Consider the following 23,700-nt stretch of genomic DNA (forward strand, 5'->3'; position numbering starts at 1 on the left):
TGAACTCACAGACTGTGAGATCATGACCTGAGCGGAAGTCGGACGCTCAACCGACTGAACCACCCAGGCGCCCCAATAATGATATTTTAATAAATGACCAGTTTTTCAGAGACATGCGGATTTAGTAACCCTCACGCATTCTCTCAGTTTGTGTAGTCTTTATAGGAGAGTTAGTGCCTTCAACTGTTGACCCTTTGAATCATCTCTGGCGTCTGGACAAGTGGAAACTGGGACATGAAGCTAACTGCCAAGTAAATCGTGATTGAATGGACTGCCAAGGTGCGGTGGCTGAACGGAATTTGCAACCAAATGCAATTCTTAGCCATTATTTTTCTCTCTCATACACAAGCAGTATTTCATAATGGAAATAAAGTTTGCTTTCCTGGCCATTAGCAGACCTCATCCTTTTGGTTCCTAATTGTCCTTTTGTCTTGTCTTGTCTCCTGTTTAGTATATATGACCTCGCATTTAAGCCCGATGGAACGCAACTGATTTTGGCTGCAGGAAACAGATTACTGGTAGGATTTTGTCTGAGTTTCCTTTTTAAGTGCTTTTTTCCCTCTCCCTCTTGTAAGTGCTCTGAAATTTGACCCTTTATTTTTTAAGATAAAAAAGGCAAGGGCGGAAAAACCAGTCATTACTTTTTAATAGGGAAGGAAATGGGCTATTTAAAACAGGTAAGTAAACTGTCTATCAGATAGGAACCTGTGAACAATACCTCCTTTGGAGTCATTAATCTTTCCCTTTTTACTTTGAGACACCCATGAAAGAGTTGAAAACAATTAATCAAAATGCCTTTGAAACTGGGCTAGTGTCAGTTCACATTTTGTCCCCCTGAAAAATTTAAGCAACAAGACTGAAGGGGTTCCCTCCCTGAGAAGCCAGATAGCTTGACCCCAACTTTTAGGCATTGGCCTACCTAAACAATTCCATATGGATGCTGTCCTTTTTTCATATTTTCAAAGAATATAGCTAGTCTGGAACTTATCCCAGTATATAAAAGTAATTTTCAGAGGACTCTTTATGTTTGACCTAAAAACCTTTGTATGATCTCTCCTTCCTCCTGCGTAAGTCCACTTCCCCTTGCTCTGTTGTCTCTAGATATGCAGACTGACTGATCTCCATTCTCTTTATGGTAACTACATAATCTTAAAGCCTTGGTTACATTGTTCTGCAGACTTCTTCTCGCCAGGGTAAACAATCCAAATTCTTTTACTTTTTTTTCATAGGTTATCTTCTCTAACACTGTTTTTGGAGGGTTTTGCCTTGATTACTCAGATAGTGTGTTTTTTAAATATCCACACATTTATAGATGTTACAGTGCTACAAAATATCCTAAATCCATGTTACAGCTGGGTTTTATAATACTTCCTCTGATTTGTAAACCTGGAGTTCAGGTCTATGACTTTCAAACTCTTGATAGCAAATATGAAACATTTCTCTATTATGTTGATACTGGAGTCAGGCTAGAACTAAAATTTAATCATGTTGTAGCAGACTCTTTGTGTGTGTTGGCTTTATTTGGGAGGGTTTAGCTTGATTGGTCATATATCCAAATTCACATAAGATGAATGAACTTTGTAGTGAAGTTCCACAGAGTGAAGTTCTATTTCTCAAGAATTAATGATATGTTCCTGGCTATGTAATTCACAGAGTTGGGACCTCTACTTTTTGGGTTTCTCCACTTAGAGTCACATTCTTTCTGGGTTTTTTTGGTGTAGTTTTTACTTGATGCAAATTTAGAATATTGACAAATGTTTTGTCATTTAAACAACAACAACAACAACAACAAAAAGCAGCAGCAACCTGCAGGAATTCTGACTGATAGATGTCATGTGGATAATGTGTAATTTTGTGTCTTTTTGCCAGGTTTATGACACCTCTGATGGCACCTTACTTCAGCCCCTAAAGGGACACAAAGATACTGTGTACTGTGTGGCGTATGCAAAGGATGGTAAGAGGCTGCTCTGGTTTTATACCCTCTGTAATGGTCTCATAGCTGCTCATTTTTCTCCTTAGTCACTCCTTAATTAGTGTTAGTTAGCTGACATACAACTCACAATCACAGAAGATAGTTAAGTTTCTTACTTTATTTCAATCATTCAAGTCAATAAGGGCCATCTATGTGCCAGGTATTATTCTAGGTGCTTGAGATAATGAAGTAAATTAAACAGTATGCTGGAAGTAGGGCAGAATAAGGGGAATTGAGAATGCTGGATGGGGCAGGGGATGGGTATGGGAAAGGAAAGGGTGGTGACGGTGGGCTTATTGAGATAGGGACAGATGAGCAAAGTCTTGAAGGTGGAGAGGCAGTGAGATTCTGATAGTGGGCATCCAGAAGAAGAAAAACCATAGCAAAGGCTCTCAGGTGGGAGTGTGCCTTCCAGGGGCTTTCGTGGAGTGAGTCAGGGGGAACAGTAGGGGATAAGGATAGAGAGGTAATAGGTATGGATGGGGTGGCCAGATCATGTTGGCTGTTATAAGGACTTTGACTTAGATTCTCAGTGAAAATGGGGAACCACTAAAGACTTCTGAGCAGAGGAGAGATCTGATTTGATTTATATTTTTAAAAGGATCCCTTTAGCTGATGTTTTAGAAACAGTCTGCAGGGGGTAAGGGCTGGAGCAGGGAGACGAGTGAAGAAAGCATCATCCAGGCAACTTTTGTAACACTAGTGATGGTGGCTCAGATCTGTGGGCGCAAAGGAAGTAGTAAGGAGTGGTCAGATTCTGGATATGGTTTGAAGGTGGAGCAAACAGGATTGCCTGAAAGACGGTGTGTGTGGTGTGAAGAAAGTAGTCAGGTGTGACTCTAAGGGTTTTGACCTGAGTTACTGAAAAGGTTGGAGTTGCTTTCCACTGAGATGGGAAAGGTTTCAGGTAGAAAAACTTACAGTGGAAGATCAGGAGTTCAGTTTAGGACATGTTGAATTCGAGAAACATTGATGCTGGAGGGGAGAGGGGAAGGACTTGCCAGGAAAGAGTTGTTGAGTTGGCAAGAGGAGATGGGATCTATGACCTAGATGGGACATGGTGGGAAGGTAGAAGGTACCACCACGATGTTGGCAAGTGGGGGCATGTAGTATTAGGAATCTAATGGAAATTCTTTTCCATTCTTTCAGTGAAGTAGGAAGCAATGTCACCTGAGAGTGAGGATGGGGAGGGAGGTATCAGAGTTGAGGAGAAAGGAAAAACTGGCAAATTGCCATTTAGGAGAATGGCTGAGTAAATGTACTGTGAAATCCCAAGCAATACGAAGGGCCCACTTGAAGCTGGTTATGAATTGAAAATGAGATTCATTGGTGTGATTATGTCTTTCTCTCCACTACTTGAGCTGCATAGATGCAGGGACAGGGGTGGTGGAGACTTGGATTTAACCAGGTTGGTAGGTTTGCAGGCACCTCTGAAGATGAAATAAGAGGGCAAGGGAGTGGAGGATGTATGTGAAGCAGTGATCATATACAGTGACTTTGAACTGTCGGCCATTGTAATGAGGGATTAGAGGACCACAGGGGGGTGGGCAGTGGAGAGGTTCTGGTGGACTTGAAGAGGGTTATTGGATGTGGTAAGGTGACAAAGAGGAGAGGTGGCAGTCAGAGAATGGGTGCATTCTCTATGTGGGATTAGTGGAAAGAACATGGACTTTGGAATGAGATGGTTCTACGTTCCAATCCCAAAGGTTCTGGGAGTTTGAGGTAGTTATTGAGTCTTCTTGAGTCTCAATTTCCTCATGTGTCAAACGGATATAGGATGAGAGGTAACATTCTGTGACCACTGCTGAGAAGGCACAAAATTGGAATGTTACAATGCTTGAACAAACTTTGGAGATCAGTCAGGTTCCAGGTTTTTAACTTCTTTTGGATGATGAACCTCTTTGAGAATCCAATGAAAGCTATAGACCTCTTCGTAGAAAAGTGCACATTCTTCATATATACACACGATTTTGTGGGTATAGTTTTAGTGTCATCTAGCCCAATGTCTTCATTTTAGCCCATCATAAAGACATGGAAAAGTCAAGTAACCTGCTAAGGTCATGTAGCAAGTCAGTGGCAAAAACATTATTTCTTGCCTCATAGTCAAGTGTGCTGTGCCACAGTAGCCATGGTTTTTTTTGGTTGTTTTGTTTTGTTTTGTTTTTATGTGTGTGTTTGAGTTCAAATTCAGAGTAATGCCATGAGAAGGCCTTGGGGTCCTCTGGAGTTTATAAGCCTGGGGACTCTTTGGCTTACTCTGCCACTAGGGCCCTTGAGGGTGTCAGAGTGTGGCCTGCCATTAGTGGCATTTGTCAGCATTTGCAGAGTCCTGTCACACATATCATCAGATTTGATCTTCCCAACAACCCTCTGGAGCACTCAGAGAAGTTCTCAGCTCCTCTCACGGAGGAGAAAACAGGTTTGGAGCAATTACGGTGGCAGCCGGTCATGGTGGCAGCCGGTGACGGTGGCACATATGTGCCTGCCCCAGATCCTCCTGACTGCAGAGCCCTCATGCCTTCTAGTATTTCATGCTGCCTCTTCATGACACATAATGATTGAGAAGTCTTTTAATTCCTCTCAATCGGCCTTTTCTCCTTGGATCTAGAAAGGGAAATGCTCTCAATTATGGTATTGCTCTTTAAGTTTGCTTGTTTCCAGTGTCTCCCTTAAGTTTAGCAAATACTTAATGAACAGCCATGATATAAAGGTATGTAAGAACTAGTTATTTTTGGTTCAAGAAAAACATGACAATATGAAGAAATAATTGTAATAGTAGCTAATATTTTTTTTAGCATTGATTATATTCTGGGTACTGTCTGAAATACTTTAATCTCATTTAATCATCACAACAACTGTGAGGTGAATACTATTGTTGCAGCCGTTTTTCAGATGAGGAAATGAAAGCATGGAGATGTTCAGGAACTTATTTCAGGTCCGGCAGCTGGTACCATCACTGGGAATTCCAACTCAGACTCTGAGCCCATAGCCCATACTCTTCAACACCATGTCTTACTGTCTGCCAGTGTTGGGGGAGTAGTGACAGGAATAATAACAAATAAAAGCAGCTTCTGAAAAATAAATACATACATACATACATACATACATACATGCAGCTTCTGTGTATTTAATAGATGCGGCAGTATCATATGGCTCACCCAAATATCTACTGTTCCAGCCATTGTGAAAGGTGTTTTACAGATATCATCTTAGTTGCCGCCCTGCACAAAGTCTCTGAGGAAGGTGTTACTACCCCTTTTTGTTTCAGATGTAGAAGCTCAGAAAACAATGACTTGCTCAGAAAACAGGTCAACTTCTATTTGCCTTAAGAACAAAGTCTAAAAATCCTTAACAAAGGTTACAAAATCTGGCCCATGGTTAATTCTTCTTCTTCTTTTTTTTTTTTTTTTATATAATTTATTGTCAAATTGGCTAACATACAGTGTGTAAAGTGTGCTCTTGGTTTTTGGGGTAGATTCCCATGGTTTATCACTTACATACAACACCCAGTGCTCATCCCAACAAGTGCCCCCCTCAATGCCCATCACCCATTTTCCCCTCTTCCTCACTCCCCCCATCAACCCTCAGATTGTTCTCTGTATTTAAGAGTCTTTTATGGTTTGCCTCCCTCATTCTCTGTTTATAACTATTTTCCCCCTCCCTTCCCCCATGGTCTTCTGTTAAGTTTCTCAAGATCCACATATGAGTGAAAACATATGATATCTTTCTCTGCCTGACTTATTTCACTCAGAATTATCATGGTTAATTCTTCCTTATCTCTCTCCAGAGTAGGTGAAGACTCCTTATTGTTTGCGCCTTGATACTCTGCTCCACCTCTTAAGTACTACTTGCAAATTTGCAACAATGTAATTAATAAGTAATTACTTATTATATGTTGCCTCTCTAGTCCATTCTTTCATGGTTTTCAAAGAATTTTAAAAACTTTAATACAGTTCAAATCAGTGTGCCAGGTTCATTTCAGGTCCTTCTGTGCCAGACTTGGGGGCAGGGACTGTTTCAGTTTCTCTTCTTTCTCTCTGTCTGTGATGATGAAAGTGTAAAGGTATCTACTGCATCGAACATCAAACTTCATGTTGTCCTTATCTTTATTTAATTTCATTTATTCTATTTTTAAAAAATGTTTTATTTGTTTTTGATAGAGAAGGGGACAGAGGATCCAAAGTGGGCTCTGTGCACACAGCAACAAGCCCGATGTGGGGTTCAAACTCAAAGAAGTGTGAGATCATGATCTGAGCCGAAGTTGGGTGCTCAACCAACTTAGCCACCCAGGCGCCCCATGCTTATTTTTCTTGATCTTGATGGATTTGGCATCCTTTCATCTGGCTGTGAGCAGAAAATCCTTGATTTCTTCAATTTGGCAAGGCGTGGCTATGAGGGGCACAAGGGAGCGTGCAGCTGGCACCACCCGAGAGACCTAGTCCATTCTTTCATAAAGCCCAAGTGGTGTGGACATGAAAATCTCATTTGTTGCTCTTGCTTAAAGCCTTTCTTTGAGTTAAAGAACAAGATCTTGACTATGGCCTTGAAGCTGCTAGAGATCTATCCTCTACCCACCTCCCCCTTGGCTCTTGGTATTCCATGCTGCTGCCTCTCAGCCACTCAGACATACCAGGCTTTTCTTACCTCAAGGCCTTTGTATATCTTTTCTATCCATGTGGATGGGTCTTTTGCCTCTACCTGGCTAAGCTTTGCTCATCCTTTAGGTCTCAACTGAAGGTTCTCCTCCTGAGAAGCTTTTCCCTCATCTAAATTACGTCCCCCAGTTATTCTCTTTCCTAGGACTCACTTCATTTCTTAGCACATTATGTTCATGTTAGATTAAATTCATTCAATGCCTACTTTTCCCACTACACTAAACTCTGTGAAGGTAGGGATTACATGTGCTTTAATTACTACTTAATCCTTAGCACAGAACATGATACTTAACATGTGGTAGGCCCTCAATACATCTTTGTTTACTCAGTGCCAGAAAAACTAAAATTTGAACCCAAACTTCCTGAACTGCCACCCAGTACTGATAAGAAAAAGAAGTAGAGGGGCGCCTGGGTGACTGTCGGTTGAGCATCTGACTCTTGATTTTGGCTGAGGTCATGATCCCAGGGTCGTGGGATTGAGCCCCATGTTGGGCTCCATGCTAAGTGTGGAGCCTCCTTAAGATTCTCTCCTTCTTTCCCCCCCCCCCCCCCCCCCCCCCCCCCCCCCCCCACTCTCTCTAAAAAAACAAAAACAAGTAGAGAAGCAGCTGACACTTGCTAGTTAACCTTAAAGAACTAGTTTTCTAAGAAACTCCTTTCTAGGAAATACTCTTTGAGAAATGCTGGTTTAAAACAAATATGAGTTTTCTTTTTAAAACACTTTTAGGCAAGCGCTTTGCTTCTGGATCGGCTGATAAAAGTGTTATTATCTGGACCTCAAAATTGGAAGGCATTCTGAAATACACGTAAGTAACCATTTAGGTGTGCAGTATTATTGGTTTGGCTCTGATTGAGCTACTGTAGCAAAAGCCCCTTAGAAATAATATAAGGAAGAACTTTTTTTCTCTGCAATTGAATTTGAGGTTAAGTTATAGATAGGAGTATATGGTGGGTATAGGAAAGTTGGGTAATGAACAAATGAATGAACATTTGAGCACAACTAGCCTGGCCAGCACTGAGCTAGGTGTTTTCATATAGCTCAGTTTAGTTACTCTGACACCACAGATTCCACCTGAGTCCAACTTGTCCCCTTCTAATGCCCCCATTTCAGGGAATGGCGTCACATCCACCCAGTTTCAACAGCCAGAAACTTGGAGTCAGTGTGCACCAGGCTTCCTCTCTGCAGAGACTTTGCTCATGTTCTTCCCGTTCTTCCCATTCCTCCTCCGCCAGGTTAACCCTACTTGCTCTGCAGATCTTAGGCTCATGTGTTGCTTCTATGTGAAGCCGTTCCTGCCCCTCTAGACTCAGTCAGGTCTCCTTCCTGGTATTTCTCACAGTTGTAGTTTTACATTTATTCTGGTGATCGATGGCTGTCTCCCATCAGCCTGTAAATTCTGTGAAGGCAAACACTGCATCTATTTTTGCTTACCCATGTGTTCCTGGTGCTTAGTGCAATGTCTGGCCCATAATCAGTACTTAACAAATGATTTTTTTCTTTTTAATTGTGATGAAATACACATAACATAAATTAATCATCTTAACCGTTTTTTTATGCGTACAGTTCAGTTGTATTAAGTACATTCATGTTGTTATATAAAACCTCCATAGCTCTTTTCATCTTGCAAAACTAAAACTCCATACCCATTAAACAACTGCTATTCCCTGGGCCCTCAGCCCTTGGCAATCAGTATTTTACTTTCTGTCTCTATGAATTTGACTTCTTTAGGCACCTTATGTAAGCAGAATCATATAGTATTTGTCATTTTGTGACTGATTTATTTCACTTAGCCTAAAGTCCACTAAGTTTATCCATGTATCAGAATTCCCTTCCTTTTTAAGGCTGAATTATATTCTAGTGTGTGGATATAGCACATTTTGTTTATCCATTCATCTGTCATTGATGGACGTTGAGTTGCTTCTACTTCTTGGATATTTTGAATAATGCTGTTGTGTACATGGGTATATACATCAATGAACAACTTTTGAATGAGTGAATAAATAAATGAACGAATGAATGAATGAAGTTATAAGCAAAACGTTACCTAGAAGCGAAGAAATAAAATAGAGGCTGAGATGACATACGTGACTCACTCAGCTTTCGCTATTGTCTCAGGATTTGCCGCGTTTCCAGATCTTGGCCTGTAACATCTTCATTGCATCTCCGTCCTGTATTTCCAGGCCTCCACAAAGCAATAATTAACAGCTGTGAATAAAGCACTTCCTGTGTACCTGGTGCTAGGCTAGGTACTGTACATCATTATCTTATCAGCTCACAAACCAGAGGTATCAAGAGCGCTGGTCCTGGAGGAGGTTGCATTTAAACCAGGCCAGTCTGGTGGGTAATGTTTAAGAGAGGAAAATGGTGGGTGAGGGGCAATCCAGCAGAGGAGAATTCATCCCTGTGCTTTTTGTTGATCACTGGCATAAGAGCCTGTAGTGTGTAGTCAGAGAGACTGTGGGCTCATCATAAAAGTCTTCATTTGTTGCCACTGAAGCATTTGTGGTTTGCTGCATAATAATCTATAGTTGTTTACTTGTTAGGCACAATGATTCTATCCAGTGTGTCTCCTACAACCCTGTTACCCACCAATTGGCATCTTGTTCCTCTAGTGACTTTGGTAAGTTCTGATTCCTGATGTCTTGTCCTGGAGTTACTGAAAATCTGGGCAAAAAATGTTGAAATCCATCCAGAATGTGGTGGTTTTGTCCTGAGAGAGTTCATGCTACTTCCCTGCCTTTAATAGCTGAGGGGAGGCTGACAGTTATCTTTAAATTGTAGAGAAACCAAAAGAGTGAATGGTGACATTGAATCTGGTACAAAATCTGGGAGACAGCAGGAAGGGCCCCAGGGAGGGAAATGGTAAGAAGGGTGGGAGAGCACAGACATAACGTTATGCTGCTGCCTCTGGGGAACCTTCCCACCTCACCTGGCAGGAACCAGTGATTGTCTCCACTTCTGTGTCCCCCAGCATCCTTGTATGTGTGAAATTCTTCACTATTTCAACTTGTGCTTCTTGTGTAGTGTGTCACCATTACTTGTCTGGTGGCTGTAGCTGTCCTTCGAGAGGGGCTGGATACCCTGAGGAGATTACTGTGGCCCCACTCATGGCATTGGCATGGTGCTGACACAGAGGAGAGGCCAGTGAAATGGCCCTTGAGGCAGGGAGGGAAGGAGCAGAGGCCTGTAGGTTATCTCTGTCAAGACCAGTTTTGCTTTCAGCTCATCAGTTCTGTCTTCCTTGCTGACAGTGGGTACAACAGAACAGCCATTATTGAGGAGTGAGAGACCATGTAATCCCTCTCAGTGTTTCACGGTCCTTATCCTACCTGTGTACCTCACTGCCAGAGTGACAGAGATCTGAGGTTCAAGAGAGAATATAATTGAAAGCACATTGTATAAAAGGGAAAGGGACTGTCATTCATTAAAAATGTTAACCCCTATGTGAGGCACTGGTCTGTGTGCTTACTTTTTTTGTTGTTTATTTATTTATTTTGAAGGAGAGAGAGCATATACAGGTGTATATGTGAACACGGGAAGGACAGAGAGAGAGAGAGAGAGAGAATCCCGACACAGGACTTGATCCCATGAATCATGAGATCGTCACTTGGGTGAAATCAAGAGTTGGACGCTTAACCAACTGAGCCACCCAGATGCCCCTTTGTGCTTACTTTTGTGATTAAAAAGACAACATAGAATCCCTGCCCTCAAAGAGCTTGTGGTTTGGGGCAGGTGGAGAGGTAGAATTTGTAAAAATAGAATATCAAGTAATAATAATAATAATAATTAATAATAATAATATTTGTTGAATGCTTGTGATGTGCTAGGCACTGTACTGAGAGTTAAAATGAATTCCTATTTGAGCTGTATGACCACCCCTAAGGTCAGATATTCTCATTCCCACACCACTGATGAAAAAGAACTGGGGCTTAGAGTGGTTTGGTGACTCACTTGAGGTTGCCCAGCTGATAAGTGGTGGAACCAGGGCTTGGACCTCGGCCATGCAATTATATCTAAGGCATGATCTGCTTTTAAATAGTGCTGAGGGAGGCCCAGGAGGGAGAGGTTTCCTTTGCTGGAGGCTCCAGGCAGGCTCAGTGGAGCATAGACAAGATGTATAAAAGTTGAACATTTGCGGGAGGCATTCTAGACCAGGGAGAGGGAGAAACAAATAGCTTGTTTGATGTTGCACCTTGCTATGTAAGTATATTATTGCCCTGGATTTATTTTCTTGATCATACTTCATGGCTCAGGCAAAGAGTAGAACTTGTTCGTGTTGCCTAGATGTACGCCTGTTGTAGGGCACTGAGCCACTAGCAAGAGGCAGTAAACCAAAAGTGGCCAGTGTGCCTTGGACAAGGCACAGTCTAGACAGGGTCATGTGCTGTTGGTGAGGCCTGAGAGAGGAAACTGATTTTTAGGAAGCATCGTTCATTACTTTGGATGCTGATTGTACCCTGGTTGTAATGTAATAGTTATGAACTGTGATGTTGCCATTTCTTTGAGTTAAACCTCTGAAATTCACCAATCTAGGGGCGCCTGGGTGGCTCAGTCAGTTGAGCGTCCGACTTCAGCTCAGGTCACAATCTCGCGGTCTGTGAGTTCGAGCCCTGCGTCGGGCTCTGGGCTGATGGCTCAGAGCCTGGAGCCTGCTTCCGATTCTGTGTCTCCCTCTCTCTCTGCCCCTCCCCCATTCATGCTCTGTCTCTCTCTGTCTCAAAAATAAATAAAACGTTAAAAAAAAAAGAAAAAAAAAAAGAAATGAAATTCACCAATCTAGAAATTCACCAATCTACCTGCTGTTTTTTCTTTTTCTTTTGAAATAATTATAGATTTGCTGTCAGTTGCAAAGATAGTAGAGTTCTACCAGGAAATGAGGCCTGGCACAACATGTGTATATAGTTCTGTCATTTCATCACGTGTGTAGATTACCATTGCCACAAAGACATTCCTTTATCTCCATCCCCCTCCTATTATCCCTAATCCCTGGCATCTGGTAACCATTAAGCTGTTCTCCATATGTATAGAATTTTGCCATGTTGAGAATGTTATAAAATGAAAGCATATAGTACATGACTTTTTGAGATTGGCTTTTTCATACAGCATAAAGCCCTGGAGGTGTATCAATGGTTTGTTTCTTTTTATTGCTGAGTAATATTCCATCTAATCTTATCTTCCTTTATATATTTTGTGTTGAAGGCTTGTGGTCTCCTGAACAGAAGTCTGTCTCCAAACATAAATCCAGTAGCAAGATCACCTGCTGCAGGTGAGTTAAAGGCAGCTCTGAAGCTTTATATTCCCTCCTCTTCTAAACAGACTCTTAGAATCTGGTTAGGTCACACAGTGGAAAAGTTCTTGTGTGACCTAGTTGGTTTGGGCCCCTATGTTTTCTCTTTTCTTTTACTGTCTCCTTGATGGGAAGGACCTGTGCCTTTGATCATCAAGCAAAAGAGAACTACAAGTTGCCTTCCTGTAATTATCTAGTAATAAGTCTCCTCAGCTAGAAAGCTATACTCAGTGGAGGTTTTCTGGAGGTGCGAGGCTGTCCTTGTCCAGGCAGCATGTGTGCTAAGAGAAAGCATAGGCTTTGATACTAGACCTGGATTTAAATCCAGATTTAGTCACTGATAGGCTCTGTGACCCTAGGAGGTTCCTCATTTTACAAATAGAGATAAAAATACTCAATAGGGCTGTTGTGAAATGTGCACAAACTGAGTATAAAACAACACAGTACCTGATGCATTAAAGACTCTATAAGTAGGAGCTATTCTGGCTGTGCAGATTCTGAGTGTAGCCATTCTTTCATTCAATATCTGTTAAACACCTACTTATTTGAGAAGCTAGGTATACACCAAGACACAGATTCTGTTCTTAGATGCTCTTATAGTAGGAGGAGGTTGAAATGGTGAGTGGAGAATAGAGGCTGGCTCAGTGTTGCAAGCACAAGCTAAGGGCTTTCATGGAGGTATGTACAGAAAACCGTGGGAGCTCAGGAAAGGGTGATACTGCCTTCACATCTCACTGTCGATTTTAAAAATAAATGGGGCTTGATGTTTGGTCCTCTGATTTTTATATCAGGACCAGGATGAGCCCTTCTGTTGCTGCCTCATTAGACTATATTTTGACCAGGGCATCCTCCTCACTGGCTTTACCTTCTGTGTGTTCCTTTCCCTCTCCCCATGCCCTTTCGTTGGTTGTATGAACAGCTGGACAAATGATGGTCAGTACCTGGCTCTAGGAATGTTCAATGGGATCATCAGCATACGGAACAAAAATGGTGAGGAAAAAGTGAAGATTGAGCGGCCAGGGGGCTCCCTCTCCCCCATATGGTCCATCTGCTGGAACCCTTCAAGGTAATCTTATAGCTGTCTTCCTTCTAGGACAAATACTATTAAGAAAAAGAGCTTTCTCAGCAGGCTGAATTCTCTTCCTAAGGTGTCCCTCCATTCAAAAGCTTCTCACTCCATTTGACTGATCTGTTTTGGAACCCATTCCATTTGAATGGAATTTTTTAAGAGCCCATCTTGAGTTTTGGAATGAATCCCAGAGATTTTAGCTAAGCAGATGAACTATCTAGGCCAGCCCAAAGCATGCGCGCGCGCGCGCTTGTGTGTGTGTGTGTGTGTGTGTGTGTGTGTGTGTATGTTTGTGTGTTTGTGTGTGCATATGCTACAGAAAGCCCATTTCTTTATGAATTAATAGCTCACCTGTTTGCTGTGGCTTTATTTGGGTCTTTTCCCTTTTTCATTTCTTCCCTTCAATTCTGGGCAGAACATGTGCCCACCCAATAATAAATAGCTGTTTCATGAGCCTTTTTTGCTGCCCTTGCCAAAAAAGTAAAAATTAAGTCTAGAAATGTCCTCAAAGCCTATAGTTCCACAAACAATTGGCATCTACCTTCTCAAACCTTACACACACTTTCCCTCTTCTGCCCATGTGACTTTAAGGGTAGACTAATAACTTTAGGTGCTATTTGTATAATCCTCTAATATTATTAAATTCCTGGTATCCCCCACAAAGTCCTCTGAAGTAAAGGACTTAATTGTTTACCAGCCCAATGTCATTTTACAGGTGGTACCTACTTGATTTACAAGGTTGTTTGATTCCATTGCCTTTCTTACACCAGATTATTATGCTTCTTCCTGAATAATTGTGTCCAGCCCAGGGCTGTACCATGCATATCTAATGCCTTCAAAGGCCATTAGCCTACCCCAGAGTTCCTGCTGTTTGATTTTGTGGCCACAGATGACTTTGTGGCTGCACGGTACCATTTTTAATTCATGAGAAGCAGGATGCCCAGTATACCTGGTTGCTGTCCTCTTCCGGGCAGGGTTCAGGGGCTTCTTGACAGGTTTTGAAATTATAGCTTTAGTGCAGTTCTAGGCAACATGATTGTGAACAACCACTTACTATCTACAGCCGATGGGAGAATTTCTGGATGTACAGAGAAAACGAGGATGACCAGGAAGTCATGGTCGACAGATATTTTCAGGAAATCCCTTCCACTCTGAAGTCAGCAGTGTACAGTAGTCAGGGTAGTGAGGCAGAGGAGGAAGAACCAGAGGAAGAGGACGACAGTCTCAGGGACGACAACTCGTGAGTGTGTCCTGAGGAGCAAGAGCCCCCCTCCCCCCTTGGAAGGGTCGAGGCCCCAGCATAGACCTGCCAGGCAGACACTGCTCTGAAGTTCCTTTCTAAGAGGGTTGGGGGAATTGTTGGTGAAAGCTCCCCCAGCAAGGGGGAGAGCCCACCCTTATAATTTATGTTACAAAATGATTCTTTGGGAAACTTAGGAAATACTGAAAATCTAAAGGAGAACTTTTTAAAGGTTCAACTTTTTAAAAAGGTTCAACTTTTTTGTAAAACCCTATCCGCTGAGGGAATCATTATTAGCATTTCAGTGTATTTCCCCCTCAGTCTTTCAGTGTGTTCATATGATTAAATAAATCATATCTGACTCTTTTTTTCCACTTAGCCACCATAAAGCAGTCTCTTTCTGGTAACATTAATGGTCCTCTTAAAAAGAGGATTTTTAATACCTGCATAGGATACGCTGTGTGGATGCATCATAATTCATTTAACACTTCCTCTATTACTAGACACCTTTCTTAGCCTGTTCCCATAGTGTACCTTACCTTGTATTTGACAGGACATGTATCGGAGAGGAAACCCTTGCCTTACCCACAATCCTCACACCCAAATCCTGGCTGTCTAGGCATTCTCTCTTGTTTTTGATCGAGTTTACCTATAAGGAAAACATTGGCATACTGGAATGGGGAAACCCGGGGTAGCCAGGATATTCTGATTGGGCAAAAGTGATCTAGCTTGGGACTTTGCAAACTGTGCTCTTTGATATCTGGGGTTCCTTGGAAGAAGGAGGTGGGAGATGAGGGACAAGGAAAGGAGCAAAGGGTGGGCTTCAGGTCCCTATTTTTGCTTCAGTCAGATCGGCCCCTTTTATTGCTTGACATGAGATTTTGTCCCACTTCCAGGAATAAAAAAGAGAAAAGGGAAAAAGGAGGTTGAAAACTATCAACCCAATTGATACATGTGACCTCCATAAGAAGGTTCACCATGGGCTGGGTTCCTGGACTGTGTTTGGACCTCATATGAATCCTACAGAGTTCACCTGCAGGTCCCTTCCTGTTAACATCCCTCTCCATCTTCATCTTTTTTCCCTTAGTTGTGAATTAGTGCGTATATTTGCCAGTTTGCCACCCTTGGCTATGTTTTGCCGGTGAGGCTGCACCCCGCCTTGCCTGCATATCTAATGGTGCTACCAGATGACCTCAGGCCCTGGGCTTGAAAATTAATAAACAAAGAGGAGGCAACATTAGGTGGAGTAAGACCAGGTCTCAAGGGCTGAGAATGTCTGTCTCTTGAACTAGATTCCCAAGTAGCTTGATCCCCAGCCTCAGCTGAAGAGGTTTCTCCGGTGTGCTGGTCCTACGGCCCTAGTCCCAAGGCACTGATTCTGATAGGTGGTCAGTTTCAAAGGCAATTGCTGGTCTTCAGAGAGCACACTATATTTTATTCATCTAGTCAGAAACCATTTCACCTGTTTGAGGACCCTAACTGTGAGAGAACTGATCTTTAGGTGTTGATTTTTCCCTCTTCAGGAAGCGCAAGCAAACTTCCTCTCTGTCCATTAAAACATCAGACAACCCATTGCCCTTTCATTGCAATAGATTTGCTTCTCCATCATATCCCCACATTTTATAGTACATAAATAAAAGGCACTCTTGGCTCTACAACCTTGTGCTTTCTTAGCACTGCTCTCAGGAAGCTTTGAAATGAGGGGTTTAGCTTCTTCACTGTGGCAGAGGCCCAGCACCAACAGCCTATGGTAGGGCATTCAATGAAATAACAGATCCAAGAAGGATCACCTTGCCTCATCCCACTGGACTGATTGATGGGTTGGCCCATGTTACAACTTTTGGCCTCAGTATTGCTATATAACATTTGGTAATCTGACAGTCTGGCCAGGGGTTTCTTTTTCCTGTTGTTTGTTAAACCCTTGGGGCTACAGTTCTCAGGCCATGGCCCCACATAACCTCTTTTGTCTTCTGTTGATTAGAGAGGAACATAATGACATCCTGGCTGTAGCTGACTGGGGACAGAAACTATCCTTTTACCAACTGAGTGGAAAACAGGTATGTAGTTCTGTACAAACCCAGTGGGAGATACAATTGCAGTCATGCTTGTTCACTTTTAGAGGTTATATTTTTGGTAATTATACATTATTATTCTTGTTGGCTCCTGTTTATTGAACATTTACTTTGATACCAGGTACTATGCCCAGGTTTTGCATACTTTATCTCATTTAATTCTTACAAAACCCTGCAAAGTAGGTACACTGGTTATTAACTTTTTAGAAACGAGTAGACAAGACTCAGAACATGAAATAAAGATTATACCCAAATAAAGATTATACACCTCATTACTACTGAAGGTGGTGGGGATGGCTTAGGTACCACAGCCTAACAGGTGAGAAATACAGCCTGTTCAATGGAGCCTTTGTTTAGTAATATTCTTAGTCCTTAAGAGGGGTTTCAGTTATGTAGCCTAGTTTGCGGGCCATTTCTTTTCTACCTCATCATTTGTCTTTTTTTTTTTTTTTTTTCATAGTTGAGTAAAGACAAGATAAAAATAGTGACGTGTCTTCTGAGTTTCCCATGGCTGATTTCCCCAAACCCTCACTTTAATGATCTTGTATCTAGCCCTGGACTATCTGTTCATCCACTTGATGTGTGTATATCATCATTCAACACATATTTATTGGTACATCTATTGTGTACCAGGCACTGGGCATAGGTATTGGAAGTTCTTGGGAACAAATAACCACACTACACAGAGAGAGAATGGAGTCTTGTTGCTACAGTGACAATAAAAAAGAAATTGACCTGGTGGTCAGGGCCATGGGAAATATCTTGCATGTATGTAGCACTAGAGCTCATGTTGTGGCCCAGAGTTTTTGAATGATAAGCAACCTAACTGCTGAGATAACCCACTTGGTTTGGGACAGTAAAATTGTTTCCTTAGTGGTTGTCTTTTAAATCTGGGAAGATTTAGAATTAAATATAGGATGATGAAGTAAATCAAACCTATACTTTTGTGTTGGTCTTAGGTATATATAATTTGTGTATTTTTAGCTATTTAAGTGTTTATAATGTTTAAGGGTATCTGGGTTAATGATAATAATAGCTAACATTTATTGGGTTTCAGGCATTGTATAAACTCTTTATAAGGTTAACTCTTTTAATCTTTGTAACAACTCTGTGAGGTATGTACTGTTACCACCACTTTACATGTAAGAAAGTTGAGGCACAGAGAGGTTCAATGACTGCCCAAAGTCATACAGTATAGTTAGTGCCCAAGTATGGTTTGGAACCCAGGCAGACTGATGCTAGAATCCATACTAGAATATCTATCATATCTGTCTTGTGATGACCATTTAGAAGTTGTAATTGAGTAATCAATTTATATGTCCGATTTTAAATTGAAAGATGTAAGAAATTTTTAGTAAGTACCTAAGTAATATTGGAATGTTAAAGAGATTCATTATATTTTCTGTCTTGGGGTGGGGTGGGGGATGATTACTGATCTTCCTGAATCTATATATTTATGTCTTTATTCTTTCAGCAAATGTGGAATAATTCTTTGTTATTTCTTCAAATAATTTTTCTTCTTCATTCTCTCCTTTCCTTCTGGGTCTCCAATTACACATTAGACCTTTTGATACTGTTCTCCAGGTCATTGAGGCCCTTTTCATTTTTTAAATCTCCCCCCCACCCCCCAACTCTGATCTGTTGCTCAGTTTTCAACTTCATTGACTCTTCTGTCATCTGTAATATTTCTGTTAAGCCCATCCAGTGAATTTTTGTTTCAGTTATTTCATTTTTCAGTTCTAGATTTTCATTTGATTCTTTTTTATTATTTGTTCATTCATTATAGATGTAGGTATATTTGCATTTATATCCTTGGCCATAGTATAATAGCTATTTTAACATTTTTATGTGCTAATTTGTATCTGAATTATCTTGGGGTCAGTATCTACTCATTGTCTTTTCTCTTGAATATGGTTCATATTTTTCTGCTTTTTGGAATTTTGGGTTATATTCTGGACATTGTAAATGATACATCATAGGTACATCATAGGGATTAATTTCTGTCATGTTCCTCTGAGGATTATTGTGTAGTTGTTTTGTTTTTTGTTTTTTTTTTTTTAAGTTTATTTATTTTGAGAGAGAGAGAGAGAGCACGCTGTAGTTGAGCTTTTTTAAAACAGGTAGTTAACTTTGCTGGACTCAACATTCAAACTCCATCTTTCTAGTGTGAGCAGCAGCTGAAGTCTCTATTCAGCTCTTTAGCCTTGATGGGCTGCTTGGCATCTGCCCCACATGTGTGTAGTTCAGGGAACTCCAGATATTCAACAGAGTGTATGTGCAGAATTTTGGCTCTCCCTCTGCATGTCTCTTTTCTGGGATTTCCCACCTCATTTTTAAGCTGTCATGGCTTGAAATTCTGTGCTCATCCAACAGGGTGCTGATAGGGCCTGCCCTCAGGCAAAAAGCCATTAAAAAAATGAGAAACTCACCTAGGGCCAGGCTTTTCTTCCAAATGCTCATGTGTCTTCAGTTTTTGTCTGCTTCTGGTTGCTCTGTAGTGCCTTCAGGTGGTTGTAATTTATAGTTGGTTCAGCATTTATAGTTGTTACCTGCAGGAGAGTTGGCCTAGTGGGAACTAGTGAGCCATTACCAGAAGCTGCAAACCTTCTATGTCATGACTCATAAGATGTTTTTAGTTTTCTTACTATCATTTACTATCATTACTGTAAGTGCTAGGGGATTTACTATCATTATATAAGTGCTAGGGGAATTTTGGTGTTAGGCATTTGAAATTTTTATAAAGGAAAATTGAATATATAAAATTAATAATTACAATTTATTAATTAAAAACAATTTTTTAACATTCATTTTTGAGAGACAGAGACAGAGTGTGAGTGGGGAAGGGGCAGAGAGAGAGGGAGACACAGAATCTGAAGCAGGCTCCAGGCTCTGAGCTCTCAGCCCAGAGCCCGACATGGGGCTCAAACCCACAAACCATGAGATCATGACCTGAGCCAAAGTCAGATGCTTAACCAACTAAGCCACCCAGGTGCCCCAAAATTATTGCAATTTAAATTAGTTTAAGGGAATCAACTAAAATCCCTTAAACTAAGGGATTTTAAAATCTGTTCAAAATTTAATTCAGTAAATGATAATCAGAGGCCCCTTTTCAATTAGTTGTTTACTTTTGCTAGACTTATAAATAGAAAATATTTGTAAATTGAACTTAAAAACTTAATGAAGAACCAGGTTTTTAGGATTATTTCTTTAATAAACTGTTAGTTGTTGTGAGGTTTTTTTTTTTTTTTTTTTTTTGACTATTAGTTTAACAATGGTAATCATAAATAGTCTTTTTATTTACAAAAAGCACCCTCAGGGCAGCAAAAAACTCCAGTGACAATAAGGAGCTTGGGTTTTAACAGGTTAAAAGGGGAGAGAGGACATCAAATTAAACCTATAACTACAGAGCATTGAGAGCAGTGCTGTGGGGGAGGTGAGCACAGGGCCATGGGAGCACAAAGGAGGGAGCACCCTTGGGTAGGGTGAAGAGATAGGGGATGTTTTTTGTAGGAGATGACACCTGGTGGAGAGAGAGAGAGGGAGGATAGTTCTGGCTGGGGTGGTGGTGGAGAATAGCACTTGTGAGGACATGAAGGTCTGAAAGAGCATGGTCTGCTTGGCAAACTATAAGATGTTTGTCTTGGCCAAGGGAGCTGAGAGCTCAGGAGCTTGACCTTCATCCTAAAAGCTAAGGGGACAGTACCAAAACTGAAAGACAACTCATAGAATTGGAGAAAATTTTTACAAATCATATATCTAATAAGGGACATATATCTGGAATATACAAAGAATTCTTACAACTCAATAATAAAAAGACAACCCAATTAAAAACTGGAAAAAGGATTTGAATAGAGATTTCTCCAAACAAGATATACATGTGGCCAAATAAGCACATGAAAAGGTCCTTAACATCATTAGACATCAGGGAAATGCAAATCAAAATCATACCCACTGGGCTGGAAAAATTGGAACCCTTACATACTACTGGTATGAATATAAAATGTTACGGTCACTTTGAAAAATACGGCAGTTCCTCAGAAGGTTAAACATAAAGTTACCAGCTGATACAGCAATTTCACTCCTGGATATATGTATCCATAAGAGATGAAAACATGTCTGCATAAAAACTTGTACACAAATATCCATAGCACCATTATTCATAATAGTCAAAAATTACACATGGCCATTAACTGATGAATAGATAATAAAATGTGGTATATTCATGTAATGGATTCCATGTAATGGAATATTATTCAGCAATGAAAAAGAATGAAGTACTGATACACGCTACAATATGGATGAGTTGGTCACAAAAGGCCACAAATTGTGTGATCCAATTCATAAATTGTGAGATCCCATCTCCCATTTGGAGATTTGTGAAATCTGCAAAGTAGGCAGAACTATAGACACAGAAAGTAGATTAGTGGTTGACAGAGGAGGGAAAGAAAAGAGAATTGAGATCAACAGCTACCAGGTATGTGGTTTCTTTTTGGGGTGATAGAAATGTTCTGAATTAGTGATGCTGTTTGCATAATTAACTGCACGCTTTTTTTTAATGTATATTTACTTTGAGAGAATGCACACACATGTGTACACCATATGCGTGCACACACACACATACAGGTGAGCAAGCAGGGGAGGGGCAGAGAGAGGGAGAGAGAGAATCCCAAGCAGGCTTTGCACTGACACAGGGAGCCTGAGCCAAAATCAAGAGTCGAATGCTCAACCAACTGAGCCACCCAGGCATCCCAATTATACACTTGAAGTGGGTGAATTGTATGGTATATGAGTTATACCTCAGTAAGGTTGTTATAAAGAGAAGTATGATGGGTGTAGTTTCAGAATAGAGGACAGTTTTTTAAACCAGATGAATTTAGCTTTATGAAATACTTAAGAAGAAGAAGGAGAAGGAGAAGAAGAAGAAGAAGGAAGGAAGGAAGGGAGGGAGGGAGGGAGGGAGGGAGGAAGGAAGGAAGGAAGGAAGGAAGGAAGGAAGGACGGACCTGAGGGGAACCATTGAAATCCTTGCAAATGCTGTGTGTGGAGGAGGCCTGTGGGAGAAAGTCCGAGTGGGAGGAGGGTCCAGATTGGCTGAGGAGCTAAGATACACACCTAGAGCACCTAGTGGGACTCCGGGAGATAACTGCCAACTCAAGCAGTGGAGGATTCAGCTGTGTGGAGGGGAGAAGTAGGGTGCTCCAGAGGAGGCTGGCCTGTGTTCATGATGGAATCACACAGGAGTTAACTCTGGCCAGCTTGCCCTTGTCTTCTTGACTCCCCCCATTAAAGTCATTAGGAAAAGCCCTTAATTGTATTGTGAATAGTATGGATTTAGGAGTGGTTTTTCCCTTGGTGTGTGTTCTCTTTCCTCAGATTGGGAAGGATCGGTCACTGAACTTTGACCCCTGCTGCCTCAGCTACTTTACTAAAGGGGAGTACATTTTGCTGGGAGGGTCAGACAAACAAGTATCCCTTTTCACCAAGGACGGAGTACGGCTTGGGACTGTTGGGGAGCAGAACTCCTGGGTGTGGACGTGTAAAGTGAAACCTGACTCCAACTACGTGGTAAGAAGAAGTCCATTCTGTTGGGCTGTTGCCTGACTAGGCACAGACATCAGCCATGTTTAGCCAGTCAGATCCTTGACATTTGCTCCTGACAAATGGGAGGGCAGACTCTTTCTCCAGAGAGAGCTGGGAATTGACAACTCTCTTTCCCTACAGGTGGTAGGCTGCCAAGATGGCACCATTTCCTTCTACCAGCTTATTTTCAGTACTGTCCACGGTCTCTACAAGGACCGGTATGCCTACAGGGATAGCATGACTGATGTCATCGTGCAGCACCTGATCACTGAGCAGAAAGGTAAAAGGCAGACTTTGGGAAGAGGGATAGGTTGAGAGGACTGCTGACAGAGCAAGTAAAATGATAGGAAATGTTCCTCCTCAGTCTTTTGGAAACACATTGGACTACTGGTTCTTCTTTTGTTTTTTTCTGAGGGTAAAGGGAGGATGTACATGTCTTTGAGAATCTAAAGAAAGCAATAAACCCTCTGTCTCAAAAAAAAAAAAGGCACAGACTCACATAATTTTGCTGCTGCCAATTCCAAGGGGGACGTGGACTTCTTGACTAAGGGAAGGATAATGTATGACACATCAGAGCCAAGGTGGCTGAGCTGCATCAGTCTTTGTGGATGTGTATCCTCTCTGGTGTGGATATACTGGAATGCTTCTCTCTCACCTTCATCTCCACTTGCCTCCTGGTGGGTCCTTACCCCAGAGGTAAGCAGGGATAATGGGTCATCACACGCTTAGAAGATCTGGGTTCCAGGCCTAGCACAGTCAGTCTGAACCTCAGCCTCCTCCGCTGTCCACCCAGTAGCCATGCTGATTAAATGGGCTAAGGATCCACTTATTTCAGATGTATTCATATACAGATGTTTGGCCACAGCACACTGCCTGGTGCCTGTGTGTGGGTATGCACACTGAGGGTTGTCTTACAGATTCAGTGGCATCCTTTGGTTCCCATCTGGGGGCACCTCTGTTTGAAGATTCCAGCTGTGCTGGTGAGGGTATAGCTACTTGGGCAGTTCCCCAGTTTCCCTTATTGGGGACACTTTCTCCACCTGGTCTGCAGTTAGAGTGTGAGAGCCTAGTGTATACAGAAACTACATGCATTTCCCTGTTATTGTGGGTGGTGGGTGGGGAGTGGCCAGAGATGTGGGTATTTATTCAGATGGACTTCTGATCATCAGGGGCTGTTAATGCTGTGCAGAGGAGTTTTAAACTTATATTCAGTAAGTGATGGTAATGCTAAGAATTTTACTTTCCGTACTCAGGTGTAAGCTTTGGACCACAAAGATTGTATACGATTTTGGATTCCCATATTTAGTAGAGCTGATTGTACATATTAGACAGTCTGTAAAGATTTTTTTTTTTTTGATGAAAGTGTCTCCTTTAATTGCCATTAAATGATAGCTTTTAATTTCTCTGCCTTCTACCTTACTTAACGTCATGCTAGAGCTGGAATTTTTTTTTTCTTTGACAGTTCGGATTAAATGCAAAGAGCTTGTCAAGAAAATTGCCATCTACAAAAATCGATTAGCTATCCAACTGCCAGAGAAAATCCTCATCTATGAGTTATATTCAGACGACTCGTCAGACATGCATTATCGGGTGAAGGAGAGGATTGTCAAGAAGTTTGAATGCAACCTCCTGGTGGTGTGTGCCGATCACATCATCCTCTGCCAGGTGGGCACCAGGTTGGAGGAATCGGGCTGAATCTTCTTCATGTTTCCTCTAAGGATAGGGTACCCAACTCATTGTTTTAAAGTTGGACACCAAGAAAGTCCCTTTCCCTCAAACTCAGTAGCTGTTCATTGCTTTCATTTTATTGACATCTAGAGGAGT

At 41.6% G+C, this 23,700-nt stretch overlaps 1 protein-coding gene and 1 pseudogene across 3 annotated transcripts in view; one reads left to right on the plus strand and one right to left on the minus strand.

Annotated features, from left to right (window-relative positions):
* IFT122 (intraflagellar transport 122) overlaps positions 1–23,700 on the plus strand; it is a 71,960-nt gene that overhangs the window by 7,022 nt on the left and 41,238 nt on the right. For 2 of the 3 annotated variants that reach the window (XM_049641015.1, XM_049641017.1), the window contains exons 2-12: positions 452–518; positions 1,870–1,954; positions 7,355–7,433; positions 9,172–9,248; positions 11,828–11,894; positions 12,835–12,981; positions 14,048–14,224; positions 16,206–16,281; positions 21,670–21,861; positions 22,018–22,156; positions 23,339–23,541. In XM_049641015.1, coding sequence (XP_049496972.1) covers positions 452–518; positions 1,870–1,954; positions 7,355–7,433; positions 9,172–9,248; positions 11,828–11,894; positions 12,835–12,981; positions 14,048–14,224; positions 16,206–16,281; positions 21,670–21,861; positions 22,018–22,156; positions 23,339–23,541 — 1,309 coding nt within the window. The remainder of the gene's footprint in view (positions 1–451; positions 519–1,869; positions 1,955–7,354; positions 7,434–9,171; positions 9,249–11,827; positions 11,895–12,834; positions 12,982–14,047; positions 14,225–16,205; positions 16,282–21,669; positions 21,862–22,017; positions 22,157–23,338; positions 23,542–23,700) is intronic. The other variant, XM_049641016.1, reaches the window with a different exon arrangement.
* LOC125931034 (60S ribosomal protein L38-like) lies at positions 5,946–6,600 on the minus strand (annotated as a pseudogene).

Source organism: Panthera uncia, chromosome A2 (assembly GCF_023721935.1).
Source record: "Panthera uncia isolate 11264 chromosome A2, Puncia_PCG_1.0, whole genome shotgun sequence".
NCBI classification, from domain to species: domain Eukaryota; kingdom Metazoa; phylum Chordata; class Mammalia; order Carnivora; family Felidae; genus Panthera; species Panthera uncia.